The 14,219-nt window shown below is 47.6% G+C and overlaps 1 protein-coding gene across 2 annotated transcripts; it reads right to left on the bottom strand.

Annotated features, from left to right (window-relative positions):
• Positions 1–3,580: 3,580 nt before the first annotated feature.
• On the bottom strand, positions 3,581–11,352 carry COMMD9 (COMM domain containing 9). Of its 2 annotated transcripts, XM_032112182.1 has the most exons (6): positions 11,258–11,352; positions 11,053–11,178; positions 10,539–10,678; positions 9,762–9,796; positions 7,446–7,549; positions 3,581–6,641 (listed from the first exon to the last, which is right to left on the bottom strand). In XM_032112182.1, the coding sequence occupies exons 1-6, from the start codon at positions 11,306–11,308 to the stop codon at positions 6,501–6,503; spliced, it is 597 nt and encodes a 198-aa protein (XP_031968073.1). In that variant the 5' UTR covers positions 11,309–11,352; the 3' UTR covers positions 3,581–6,500. The 2 variants fall into 2 exon arrangements, with proteins under 2 accessions (XP_031968073.1, XP_031968074.1); XM_032112183.1 differs by lacking the exon at positions 11,053–11,178 and having other exon boundaries at positions 11,258–11,344.
• Between the last annotated feature and the right edge of the window lie 2,867 nt (positions 11,353–14,219).

Here is a 14,219-nt window from a genome sequence, read left to right as displayed (position 1 = left end):
GAAAAAAAAAGTAGTTTCTAAATGCAGTTCTCTTAACTTTCAGTTATGCAGTGCACTAAAGGCATGCCTTTGTGTTTCTTTGATTTCACTCTGATCTTCTGATTACTTATTTGTCATCAGACACAAAAGTGTATCAGTTGTCTGTTGAGATCCAGTTCCAACTTTCTGGATTTTTACCTTTCTGGCTTAATAGAGCATGGAATAATACTGGCTGGCACTAGTGGATTGAAAAAAAAATAATGTTCAAAAGTAGGGGCCATGTCTCTGTGTAGGCATAAAAGTAAGATAAATGCAGAATTGGGCTTGGGAATGAGTCCCCAATGCCTAAATGCCACCAAGCACTGAGGAACCAGAATACTTCAGTATTCAGACAGTAGGTATCTTACTGATTCTGGTCATAAATCTTCAGTGAGTTTTCTGTGGGTTGAGGCCTGCCACTGTGTGGAGTAGAGATACAGGTTAGGGAGCCTTGCTGACCTGTACAGTGATTTGTTTGGAAGTGAAGATGCCATTTGCCTCAAGACTTACTGATAACAGATTGTGTGTTTGACACCCAGGACCTACAGTCAGTGATAGAGCTGTAAAGAAATCAGCCTTTCCAGTTATCCCTATCAGTGCAAAGGTATTGGTACGCTGCAGTCGTCTCATCCAGGTTTCTTATCACTTCTTTTCAGCACAGTGCAGAATGTCAAAGCAAACTTGATTTTTTTCTTTTTGCAAGAAACTAAAAGGGCCCACTGCAAGGTCCAGATTTCGGTATAGAGTTCCTCCTGCATCTTATTTGCAAAGCTGAGTTATAGCCCTCTAAATTACAAACAAAAGCACTGGCCAACTCTAGCTAACAGCTCTGATGGATGCTATTATATTTCTGCTGCTAGTTGGCACTCAACCCTCACTATCTCATCAGCATAAAGGGATGCTGTCAACTTGACAAATTGTGTCTTCCTTAGAGGAGGGGAAAAAAAGCCGTACCTACTATTGTTCCAAAGCAGCCTTTACAAGAACAGTGACTAGAAGAGAGTGAGGATGAAAGCAGGGTGCTATTTCACTGCCTCTGTTCTGTGTGTTTACTCTGCATATTTGACAGCCCTGTGTGGTGTGTCAGTGTTGCTAGTGTGCATTAGCACTTCCCCTCCCAGAGTGGCAGGATGATGCCTCCTGGGCGGAGGGGGTGCAGGAAGGTCATCGAGGGGAGGGAATGCTTTCATCCCAGGCCTTGTATTAACAGCAGCAGCAAAAGTGAGTGGAAATGCAACAAGAGAATTTGTATATACATTGCACAGGATGCCATTGTGCTTCGAGCACTGTTTTAAATTGGTTTCTGACATGCTTGGGAAAGAAGGAACTCTCGCCCCCCCCAACCCCCCATCTTACTTCCTTCTCCAGATGTGATTTTTACAGTGTCCTGCTCACCACTATTTAAAGATAAATCTGTGCAAAACTTGCACTGTCTGCGAGAGGCCAGTTTGGAAACATTCAAAGTTGTCAGCATCCCTTTAAATACAACATTTTTCTTTCCCTTGTGAGTGCCAAAGCTCTCCCTGGAGGACTATGCATCTAACCTGGCACAAAGAAGGGAGAGTTCTTTCTTCTTTGTGTTTAAAATGACTGGCACAGTGCAGAGAACCGTCTGCTACTTCCATCTCTGCCAGCTTCCCCTAAAATGTGCTCAGCTGCCTCAACCCGCAGCTATGGGAGCAGTTGGGAGACCTTTTGCTGAGCAGTGAATAATATCCCCCTTCTGGTTTGGTGCTCTTTGGACACCGGCAGTCATTGATTTGCTTCCAGATTATAAGGAAGACAGCCCAGACTGCTGTGTCCTGCCGAGAAACTGAGGAGGGAAGAGAAACGGGAGACCGAGCTCGCCATCTCCTGGGGAAAAAGAATTTACGCTTTCAGGAATGTTTCTTTTGTGTGGCACCCTTTGGTTCTCAGTCTCCTTTCATTCGCACGTCCCCAGCGTGTTGCCGAGAGATGGTCAGGTGCTTTTCCGAGCCCAGCCGGGCCGGACTGGTCAAGGTCTAGCAGGGCAGGGCCGAGCCCAGCCGGGCCAGGCGGTCCCAGCTTAGCAGGCTGGAAATACTCACCTGTGGTTATGTCCAATTCTCTCAAAGACAGTGACATTTAGGCTTGAGTGTGCTAGCGAACTAGGAGGACTGTAAATCTCGGCTCATTTTCTTGTTCTCTCTTGAGGTTTGGGCCGGTTATTCGGGAAAGGTTCTTCCCCCAGGGTGGCTGGGCACTGGAACAGGCTCCCCAGGGAAGTGGCCACAGCACCAGCCTGGCAGAGCTGAAGGGGTGTTTGGACAACGCTGTCAGGCACAGGGTGGGATTGTTGGAGCTGTCCTGTGCAGGGGCAGAAGCTGGACTCCATGACCCTTGTGGGTCCCTTCCAACTTGGGATATTCCATGATTCTTTCTTCCTTAAAGGCCAATGTTGCAGAAAGCTTAGGAAGCTTGTGAGCTTGCAGTGCCCAGCTCTGACCCTGCCATGGTCCCTCTTCTTGCTGTGACAGTAAAATACACCAGTGAATTATGTCACAGGGTGGGTGCACTGTGTTGGTATTTTTGTTATATATTTCATAGGCACTTCAGCAGCAGCAATGTCAGTGGCAAGACTCATAGGCACTAATAACTCCAGAAAAGAGGTTTCTAAAGCATTGAGCAGCAACAGTCAGGTTCTTATGTGCTTAAAAGGGCAAGGACTGTTTGGCCACTGATCCTTACAGTGAGGCATGGAAAGGATACTTAAAATTTTTTGAGTGTAACTGAAAAGTTCTGGGGAGGTGGGATTCCTCAACTTCAAGTGCTGCCACTCTACAGCTTACTGAGATGAATCTTTTACGGGTGTATAAAAAAGAGTGGTGAATGTATTAAACTGCTGCTTCTGTAGGGGTTATTATGACTCAGAATAACAGCAGTTACAAAGCAGCTGAGGAAATTACACCACTAGGTATGTTGTTCCTGCTACTAAAAACTGAGATTAAGCTGGACTGTTGTGACTTTTAAGAGAGATGTTCATTTAACAAGAGACCTATCCCAGATTGGTCTCTTGATCCCAAAATGCCTTTTCCAATCCTGATCTGGGCAGGATCTAGAACACCTATATTGTTAAAGAAACTTTATTATATCCAGTGAAAATTAGATACCAAAAAACCAGAAACTAACATTTTAAACTTAGGTCAAAACAATTCTAAACCAGATTACTAGTAACAAAATAACTTGTTTGAAGTGAAATAGTAAGACCTCAGTTAAAAACAAAGCAAAAATTTTGTACAGATGGTAGCTTTGGAAGAGCTTGAATATATAAATTTCACATATTAAACTCAAAACTTTAAATTTGGAGTAATTATTATACCTTTACCAAGCCATCATGAGTCTTATCAAGTCTTCTACTGTTTTAAACCAGTGTTTAAAGATCAGTAATCGAAGTAGAAGCTACGAATCTTAGAGGCATTTTCTTTCTAAGCTTTTCTTGCTCTCAATCACATCTACACCATTTTTAGTCTGAACACCCTAAAGTGCACATTTTCTTGCAGTAAAAGGAAGCATTGTTTGTATTGTTTTGAATAATACAAAGTAGGCTTTAATGTTTTTAATGCTTTTTCAACACTTTGACACAGATTCAACACATCTGATTGTGAAATTACAATTTCAATTTAACTTGCATACTTGTGTTTTACAAATAAATTTATCACTGTTTTGCTTACAGTAACTGAATTAGCACCATTATCAAGTGTACATGTAGAAAATGAATTTTCTATTTCTCAAATACTGGAATGAGGATGGAGCTTTTAAGCTCCACTTCACAATGAAGGCTTGTGCTTTCCTGGCAGGAGTTCATTCAGGTGATGCACATACTATGACAATTCATTCTTTAGTAATGTCCTTGGACAATCCTCCAGAAACACTTGTGATGATGACCCCGTTCAAGGGAGATGCAAACTGTTAAGTGAAGAATTCTGAAAGGCACAGAACACAGAGCTTACAAGGCTTAGCCATCAAAAGTGGAGACGGATTTTACTGCTTCCTAAATAGGAGGGAAAAATGGAAAGGCAAGAAAGAAGTAAGCAAAAGAGGACAGTGTTGGCACAGTAACAAACTGGTAACAGGGATGAATACATCATCTCTTGGGCTAGCCCTACCAAACAGCAGCAATATGTGCAGAGAGGATGAAAATCTAACTCATTTTAAGAGAGCAATAATTTTATGAAAAAGATCACATATGATTGCCTGCAGTAGCAGGCAATTTATTCTTTCAGTGTAGCAGCCTCCATAAAAAGGACTTTAATGTGAAGTTCTCCTGCTGTCTGGATAATGACAGTCCTACTCAGCCTCCCTTGTTTTATATACCTTTTTCTGAGCAGTCTCAGCTCTTATGGCTAAGGAGATTAGAGCCAACAATAAAATACCTAACAATTTAGGCAAAGATTTGAAGGCAAGCTCTCACAGCATGCTAAATCTTGGCTAGAAAATACCAGTGTCTTCTTGCAGAATGACTTGAAATCTACCCCTTGAAGTCACCAGATGTTTGGCATGTGCCATCTGATCCAGTGGGCACACTCCTTTTCATTATGACTCCACAAGCAACTTTTAGCTACCTGCAGAAAGCTCCACTCTGCCACTGGAAAAGCCTTTTCATTTTCAAGTCTTTCTTTTCTTTACAACTAGTCTAGTTGTGTAACTGTTTTACATGACAACAACTATCAGTCCTTCATTGCGTTAGACCCTGCATTTTGACTGTAACTTCAGTATTTACCTCAAGGATTTCCACTGTGTTTTGACTTCCTCAGCTCCTCTAACACTGCAGTACTTCATCCTGCATTATTTGCCTCCTCTGTGATTCTCACCTTCTAAAACAGTACTATATAAACTAGATGAGATTTTTTTTTTAAGGCTAGGCTGCAAAGGCAACAAAACTTCCTTGAACTGAAGTAGTCTGTTAGAGATGTTTTTCACAGCTTGACTCTTACAGAACATACTCTTAAATATCCATCTTCTGTGTTCACATGTCCCTATTATACGTGAAATGTACCAGTTTGCCTTGATACCATATTAAGCATTATAATCTTTGCTCAAAGTAGACCTTGACAAGGGACTCGTCACACAGTTGATCTGGATGCACAAGCTGCATTTCACCAGTATCTTTTAAAGGCACAGCCTTCACTTATACTCTAGCCTGCACTTTGGGGGATGTATAAAATTAATTAACAAAGTTCTTGTAGTTTATGCACCCTTCTGGAATGATTTTGTGTTTCCACACACAACAAACAATGTTTTGTGTCTTGAAGGAGAGCCCAGCGTTGTAGGAAAGATTGGATTTTGCCATAAATACTTTTGGATACAGACTTCTATAGAAGCTCAGCAGAAAGAAGAATCTGAATGTTGTTGATTTTCTGCATTTAACTCCTCCACATTCTCAATGCACATATTTTTATAAACTTCTAGGTCAGGGTCATCACCTCTAATATTGTACAGAGGTGGTGCCCATGGAAAAAGGTGTCCTGAAATTGTATTATAATGAAGAGAAGGAAGTTCAAAACATGAATCAATTTGAATAGGAAACAAAAGATCCTTCTTCAGCAACAAACATGAACATCCATGAAACTAGCCTAGAAACTTGGCACCATCACAAAGAGACTGAGGTAACCCAGGAAAACATCTCCTCCAGACTGAAAAGGATTCACAAAATCAATTAGCAGTTCATTCTTTAATTAAATGAAGATTTACACAACCAACAGAACACTTTGGAGAAGTATAGGCATGTATTGCCACAGAGGGGTTTTCTACAGCACAGACAACAGCCTTCAATTCTTTATTCTCCCAGTATGGTTTTTGTGCAGCAAAGGCAAAGCCCAGAGTCCAAGAAACCCCAAACATGAATTACCTGAACTCCTTTTTCCCTTTTCAAACAGAAGGAGGAAATGAGTTCCTGCTAAAGATGTTCAGAACAGTCATTTTGCAAACGGTGCTATGAAGCTGATCAGAAGGGAATGTGTGGCAGTGTCACTGCCCTATTTCCAAGCAATAACAACCATCTGCAGCACGGCTGCGCTTCACTGAGAGGGAGAGTGCTACATGCAGCAGGCACCTCAGTCCATGCACGTTTCAGAGAAGCACCTTTTCTCGTGTCAGAAGGCAGCCCATTACCCAGCTTGAGCTTTTTAGATTCTCATTTCAGGACACAGATAGAACTTGCTTCATTGGCTGCAGCTATTTGCTGTTTCCAGTTATGACCCTTGTGATTAAGCCAGAAATCCTCTTCTGAAATGGTGAATAACTTTTGTTCAACAACACCATAGGAAAGCACTTTTTGGCATCCAACCAAATGAATATTTAAGTGTTAGCTTTTCAAGAGCTATCTCATTCATCCAAGAAAGAAACCTCTTTAGTTTTGTTTTGCTGAAATAGATAACATGTTACACTAGGCTGCAACTTCAGACAGCTGTAGGTAGAGAATACTTCCCATCCTTGCTGCTGGAATCCATGCCCTTGAGCACTCATTTGTTTGCAACGGCAGAAAGTTGGTCCCGAATCCTTCCCAGCCCTTCTAACATAGTGTCCAGGGTTTCTTTGCTCAGTTCCACAGTCAGTGCAGAAACAACAGGATTATTTCCACATAAGGCAGCATCTTCCTGAATCTTAAAATAGGAATGCAGATGTTAGTTGTAAAGAAATTCATTCACGTGTTTTTCCAGGGCCACTACAAAAGTCAGTGTTTAATACATAGATTAAACAAAATGGTTTGAATTTGGAATCCAGCTCCATCCTGAAGAACCACAGCACATTTCCTAAGCTGTGTGCTCCACTAGTGAAATGCACTCCCATTGACAGAGTGCAAGTGAGCATCCACTGCCATGAGTATTGGGAAATTTTGAAGATACTTGTGGCAGGAAGCCACATCTGTATCAAAAGCATCTCAGCAGATACCACACAGGATACTTAACCCCACCCCAAACACAGAAATTAGATTTTAACTCCTCCTCTGAATCCCACCCATCTGATTTTTATTGGTTGGGGGAGATCCACAACAGAAGCAGTAAGTTAGGTATACTCCCCAAATGATAGATGTGCCAGTGAAGGAAGTTATTAGTAATCTAAAGTCATTTCCCAACTAATGAAGCCAGCTAAACATGCTGATGGAGTGCTTAGACTTAAAGGATGATGGCTTCAGGATTTATCTTCTTTTTTCTGTAGAAAACAATAGTGACTAGGAACAAACATGGTGACTTCTCACCTCCTCATGCACAGAAAACTTCTGCGCAAGAGAGCTTTCATCAGAGACATCATTCCCAGGCTCTGTGGCATTTCAGGTATCATCTCTGAAAAAGTCTAACTGCCCACCAGGCAAGAGGCAAGCACCACATGCCTGTCTGAGCTGGTTTGCCCTGGCAAGTCAGGTGCTGGACTTCATTATTTCAGTCCTTCCCAGCCACTGCCATTACCTTTAACTGCAGCAGGCAGGTAGGGACTGCCATTCTTACGATGCTGTCTGAAGACGTCTTGATGTCCATCCTCCAGTCCATGTCCACGAGCCGAGGCAGGGAGACTGGGGGATTAAAAAATGGCTCTGTTAGGTCCAGCAGCACAGGATGATACCAGACCCTGGAACCTGTGCCTACCACCATGCACATGCCTCTCCACTTCTGGCCCTGGGAAGCGTACAAATTTAGTGCTACTACGTGGTTTCACATCATTTTGCTCTGGAATAAGCCAGTCTCTGAAGGCCTCCTCATGACACTGAAAGGGTAAAAAGGGTCCTCCCATCATTACATGCAATGATAGTTCAGTGCAAGAAGCAGAGGTGAATTCCCAAAGCAGCTGGGAGCAGAGAGCAGTCATGTCTTCTCCACACCTTCATCCCCTGCCTTGCTGCTTGCTACACTCAACTAGTGTTTCATCATGTGTTGCTTTGGCACCTGCATGCTTATTGCTCTGCTCTGAAACTGGTAAGAAAGCACACAGGAAAGCTCCTAAAATCCAGCAATATAAAACATGTTATTTCAAGTTCCCCAACCTAGGAACCAAAGCATCCTGTAGTACAGCAAACATACTGGCAAACTGCAATCTTCACATTCCTTAAAAATACTTCAAGTATCATCCTAATTACATGAAACGTAACAGAAACCATTTAACAGTCTGGTGCAATATTGACATCAATAGCCCAGAGCTGGAGGCCTCTTGAGCCCTCCCAAGGAAAAAAGGACTTGGCTGCTTAGGGAAGAACTGTCTCAGCAGGCAGTTGCAGACTGTCTGGATTCTGCCTATCCTAAGATGCTTAGTGTCCTCCCCAGGGGTTGATTGCCAGCCTTCCTACTGACTACAGACACTCAAGTTGCTTCCTCTCTGTGCTTTATTGCCTAACTGATTTTTTTTCTGTCTGGGGAAAGGCGTTCTCTCCCTGCTCCTGCTGCTTCCTTGAGCAGAGCTCCAGGGGGCAGTGCACAACTGGCTGCCTTGCTCCTGCTTTTGGAACAAATTCCAGTTCACAGTGAGTTAGGGCCGGCACTTGGCAGCATTTGCATGAACACAAAATGCATCTGTTTAGCCTCGTATGTTAATTTGCAAAGATTGATTGCTGGTGGCTTGGGAGGGGCAGGAAACCATTCACTTTTTTTATGTTAACACAGATCGATCTGTTGGAATGTCTGCCTTGGACCAGTGCCCTGGTCCCTATGTAATGCATGTCAGATACTTCATGAATACAATACTAAGAGAATCCATTATTTTCTAGGAGACAGTCTCATTCCAACAGGGTTAAATATTCATCTAACACATACAAAGACATAAGGGTCTGAGCAGAGGTCCTGGGTGGTGCTCCAAGAGCCACACAGCCAGCCTTGCTTCAGGGCTGTGAAGACGTAGCCAGTGTGTTCTGCTGCTCTCATCTCTAACACATGACAGCACTAAGGACACAGGAAAAAGCATTCTGTGCTTTGCTAACACTAGAACACTGTTTAGTGTAAGCAAATCATTAGCATTAGGCAATAGTTTCTTTCCCTATTCATATTCCATTAAAACTTTGAGGGACAGTGTATTTCCAGGTCTTGCCATACTGTTTAGCTGTTGGACACTACCTCCTCTGCTGGCAAAACAAAGGGTAAAGAGGATCCATGCAGACCTCGGGGTCCTCTGTTATATGTCAGCTCTCAGTGGCAAGCCTTTAAATGCTACAGTTGTAAAGAAAATCTCCTGGGGGAAAAACCAAGTGTTGTAGCTGCAGGAACACCTAACTAGCCATGATACTGTTGTTAAAGTTGGCACTCCTTAATTACATCAGTATTTAGAAAGGCAAGGAAAAAGCAAGTTACAAATATATGCAGTGTGCTTGCTGATGCATGGAAATGAAAGAATGCACAGGACTGACATAATATGCAGGGATGAGGTATTCCACAATATATACACGTCCTTTACAGTGCAGTTATTGCATATGAACATCCCTTAAAGACCTGAATGGGGAAGTCAGAGTGCTTAAGTTTCAAAAGTTTTGCAAGTAATTGCTATACACTGCACCCTGCAAGGCAGCCACAGACTGAGCTTTGAATAGGATTCCTTGAGAGCTAGAAACAATTTAGCACAGGAGCATGGATCTGAATACAAGTGTGTTGGCTTCTGCTAAGCTCTGCCATGCCACAATCATACAGCTCCATCTAAGCCCAGCAGGAATAACCCTGTGCCATGCTGGGATGCACTGCTCTAAACTCCAAGCTCAAATGATTTCAGGAAACATCAACTGCATCAAGATGGGAACTACTACTTACTCTGACTTGCTTGTGCTTCATTCCTCCAAGCAGAGCTGTGAAAAAGTGGAGAAAAACAGCATCAACAATGCTTTGAGGAATAAAAAAAAAAAAAGAGCCAAGCATTTAGCATGGCTTATCCCTGACTGAAGGGTCACCAGCAGTAAGCAGGGGACAGAGACTGCCTATGCTACTGAGTGCCATGGAAAGGCTGGGACTGGTGGGTAATGGCAGGCAAACTGCTGACCAACTATGGGTTCTTCTGGAAGGGCAGCTCATTAAAAGCCTGGACCTTTATGCCTGGTTTTATCAAAGCAATGGGCTCCCAAGCATTGAGATGTACAAGCAGAACTGCCCTCTGCCACTACCTCATGTATGCTCTATCCCCTACAGTGCCTGTGCACCTGAGCCACAGTGACAAATGGATGGGCATCTGGATACTACCTGGATTTTTTATTGGGGAAATCCAGCCCTCTACGTTTTATCGTCATCAGGACCATTCTTCCACCACACAGCTGTTAAGATAAGAGGGGCTTTGCATATTGGGAATGTGGCCCACATCCACTTCAAAAGTCAGGGAAAAACTCTGTGTGCCCATGGCTGTGTTCTGTTGGCCATTTCACTCAGATGACATAATCTGTTCAACTCTTTTCATCCCAACCTGTGTGGCTGTGCCGAAGGCACACACAAAATTCACCGAAACAAGACTCTGCATGTCGCTAACTATCCATGTATCAAACCACATACGCAGGCTGTAACTCTCCAGCTGAAAGCAAATGGCAGGTGGGTAGCACTCACGTATTCTCCAAGATTATCTTAGTCAAGAGGTTTTTCAGATTTTGGTGGAAGTTTTCTGGGAAAAGACAGAGGATGTCTTCTGCCCTGGTCAAGCCTCGGTACACCACGTGCCGGGTGAGGTTGTGCAAAGCAGACACCAGCTGTCAGGAGGGAAGAGGAGAAGGGGCTCCGCTGGGTTGAAAAGCATTACATACAGCACGGGACGGGCCTTCACAGCCAGGAGACAGCTTCTGCTGCGAGCCGCACACCACCAGAGCCTCGGGCATCCAAGTACGGCCCGACAGCCTTAGCAGGAAAGGGGCTGAGCTCCTCGGTGCCCTCCGGCCCTCAGCCTCAGCCCGTTCCCTTCTGCCCCGGGCGAGTGTCGCCGTTACCGCGCACACCCCGTTCCAGCAGCGGCCGCAGAGCCCCGCACCTTCCGGAGGGCCCGGGCCACCCCCCGTGCTGGCGCCCGCACAGCCCCGCTCCCTCCCTCCCTCCCGCCGGGGCCCGCGGCTGCCCCGCCCGGCCCTACCTGCTCCGCTTCCTCGGCGCTGACGGCGAGCCCGGGGCAGGCGCGCTGCGCCAGCGGGCCGAGCGCGGCGGGCGGGCTGGAGAAGCACTCCTGGCACAGCTGCCGCACGGCGTCCTTGGACGGCGCCTGGCGGGGAGCAAAGCGGGGGCGCTCAGCCGCGGCCCGGCACGGCGGCCCCGTCCCCCCGCGGCCCGGCCCCGCTCACCTTCAGCAGGATCTGCAGCGCCGCGAAGTCCCCGTCCCGCAGCGCCGCCATCTTGGCGCCGTCCGCGCCGCCGCGCTCCGCCCGCCGCCATCGCCCCGCCCGCCGCCATCGCCCCGCCCGCCGCCATCGCCCCGCCCGCCGCCATCGCCCCGCCCGCCGCCATCGCCCCGCCCGCCGCCATCGCCCCGCCCGCCGCCATCGCCCCGCCCGCCGCCATCGCCCCGCCCGCCGCCATCGCCCCGCCCGCCGCCATCGCCCCGCCCGCCGCCATCGCCCCGCCCGCCGCCATCGCGCTCCGCCCGCCGCCATCGCGCTCCGCCCGCCGCCATCGCCCCGCCCGCCGCCATCGCCCCGCCCGCCGCCATCGCGCTCCGCCCGCCGCCATCGCCCCGCCCGCCGCCATCGCCCCGCCCGCCGCCATCGCCCCGCCCGCCGCCATCGCCCCGCCCGCCGCCATCGCGCTCCGCCCGCCGCCATCGCGCTCCGCCCGCCGCCATCGCTCCGCCCGCCGCCATCGCCCCGCCCGCCGCCATCGCGCCCCGCCCGCCGCCATCGCGCTCCGCCCGCCGCCATCGCTCCGCCCGCCGCCATCGCGCGCCGCCGTCACCGGGGCGGGCGGGCCGGGGCCGGCGCTGGGAGCGGGACAGCCCTCGGTGCGTGGCGCTGCCCCTGCCCGGCCGCTCGGGGCCGTCTGTGCCGCCAGCGCGGGTCTCTGCCCTGGAGTCTTGCTGGGAACCCGCTGCCTTCGGCCAGCGGGAACGGAAGGCAAAGGATTTATCATGGCACTACCGCAGCGATATGGACCGTTATCTTTGAGAGCTGCGTCTTTCATTTTGTAAGGGTTTAAATAAGTCGTCTTTCTGAGAGAAGTGGTCTTCTCTTTGCCTTGTGTGGTTTCCAGCACATCTGGCTCCAGGGCATCACTAATGTATGATCTTTCCCCATCACTGCCTCTGTCACAGCATCCCCATCCTCATTTTCATATCTGTTGATTTGTAAGCAGAATATTGCACGGTGAGAAATGCAAACATATAAATGCTTCTTCCACTGGGCTTCACAAGCTTGGCAGGGAATAGTGTTTACTCTTGCAGAGGAATAGATTCCATACTATGCACTGGGATAGAACAGAAGGTGAAGGGAAGGATGATGAGATCTTAAATTTTTGTTTCCAAAACGAAAGGGTTGCAGTTAGTGGGTTAAACAATAGCATCCCAATAGAAGAAAGCATGGGGTAGTGGTTAGAGGTCAGGATTTAAGAGCTAGGAAATCAGAATCATGTTCTCTTGACCCTGCTTCAGTCTTCAGATGAATCAAGGTAAGTCAGTTTTGTCACGAGTGCCAGGAAGGTAATGGAACTCTCTGTATAACACAAAACATCCTGCAGTAAAAAGCGTGGGCATTTATGAACATCAGCAGTAAGCGTGGAGGTTGTGGAAGGATAAACAGAATGAAGGCACGGTGAAAAAAGCAACACTCTGTTACAATCTGAGCAAGTATGCCTAAAGGAAACAGCTGGCTCCAAGATGGACTTGCCACTGGCCAAGGCCAAGCCCATCAGTGATGGTGGGAGCACCTCTGGGATAGCAGGGCTAAGAAGAAAAGACAAAAGTTATTGCACAGAAGTAATTGCGGCCAGAGAAGAGAGGAGTGAGATTATGTGAGAGAAACAGCTCTGCAGGCACCAGGGTCTCTGGAGGAAGATGAGAAAGAGGTGCTCCAGGTGCTGGATCTGGGATTCCCCTGCAGCCCACGGTACAGCCTGTGGTGAAGCAGCTGTGCCCCTGCAGTGCATGGAGGACCATGGGGATGCAGAGATCCACCTGCAGCCCATGGGGATCCACAGGGGTGAAGAGATCCACCCCCAGCCCATGGAGGACCACAGGGATGCAGAGATCCACCTGCAGCCCATGGGGATCCACAGGGATGAAGAGATCCACCCCCAGCCCATGGAGGACCACAGGGATGCAGAGATCCACCTGCAGCCCGTGGAGGACCCCACACTGGATACCTGAAGGAGGCTGTGAGCCCGTGGGGAGCCTATGCTGGAACAGGCTTCTGGCAGAACCTGGGGACCCATGGATGGAGAAGCCCATGCTGGAGCAGGTTTGCTGTCAGGACTTGTGACTCGGGGCGGGGGGGGGGGGGGCATGCTGGATGTTTCTAAGGACTGCATCCTGTGGAAGGGACTCATGCTGGAGCAATTCATGAAGAACTGCAGCCTGTGGGAAGGACTCACACTGGAGAAGTTTGTGGAGAACTGTCTCCCATGGGAGGGACTCTGTGCTGGAGCAGGGGAAGGAATCCTTCCCCTGAGGAGAAAACAGCATCAGAAACACCACCTGATGAACTGACCATAACCCCCATTCCCTGTACCCCTGCACCACTGGTGGGGAGGAGGTAGCGAATCAAGAATAAAGTTAAGTCCAGGTAGCAGGGAGGGGTGAGGGGAAGGTGCTTTTAAGATTTGTTTTCTCCTTAATCCTGCTCTGATTTCGACTGGTAATAAACTCAGTTAATTTGTCTGAGTCAAGGCTGTCCTGCCCACGATGGTAATGTAGTGAGTGATCTGTCCCTGTCCTTAACTCATGAGCCTTTTGTTACGTTTTCTCTCCCCTGTCCAGTTGAGGAGGGGGGTGATAGAATGGCTTTGGTGGGCACCGGGCATCCAGCCAAGGTCAAACCACCACACCTGGGTTAAGGACTTAATTGTACAGAGTAGCTTTGTCAGACAAGTAGGTGGAGAGTTGCGAAGGGTGGGGAGAGTAGATAACTGTCATTGCCACCTCTCACAGGAGTGTGTGGCAAGAGAACATTTACCTGTGAGTCACATGCTCAGAACAAAGAGGCACAGCTGGCATCCTACTGAATTCGTTCTCCAGTCCACCTCCTAATGTTGCCATTTCCTCACTCTAGGAGCCTTATAATTATGAAGAAATAATGACAGGTTTGATTTAATATCAGA

Source organism: Corvus moneduloides, chromosome 6 (genome assembly GCF_009650955.1).
Source record: "Corvus moneduloides isolate bCorMon1 chromosome 6, bCorMon1.pri, whole genome shotgun sequence".
Lineage (NCBI taxonomy): Eukaryota > Metazoa > Chordata > Aves > Passeriformes > Corvidae > Corvus > Corvus moneduloides.
The sequence above is the reverse complement of the archived record's forward strand: the minus strand, read 5'-3'. Positions and strand labels throughout refer to the sequence as shown.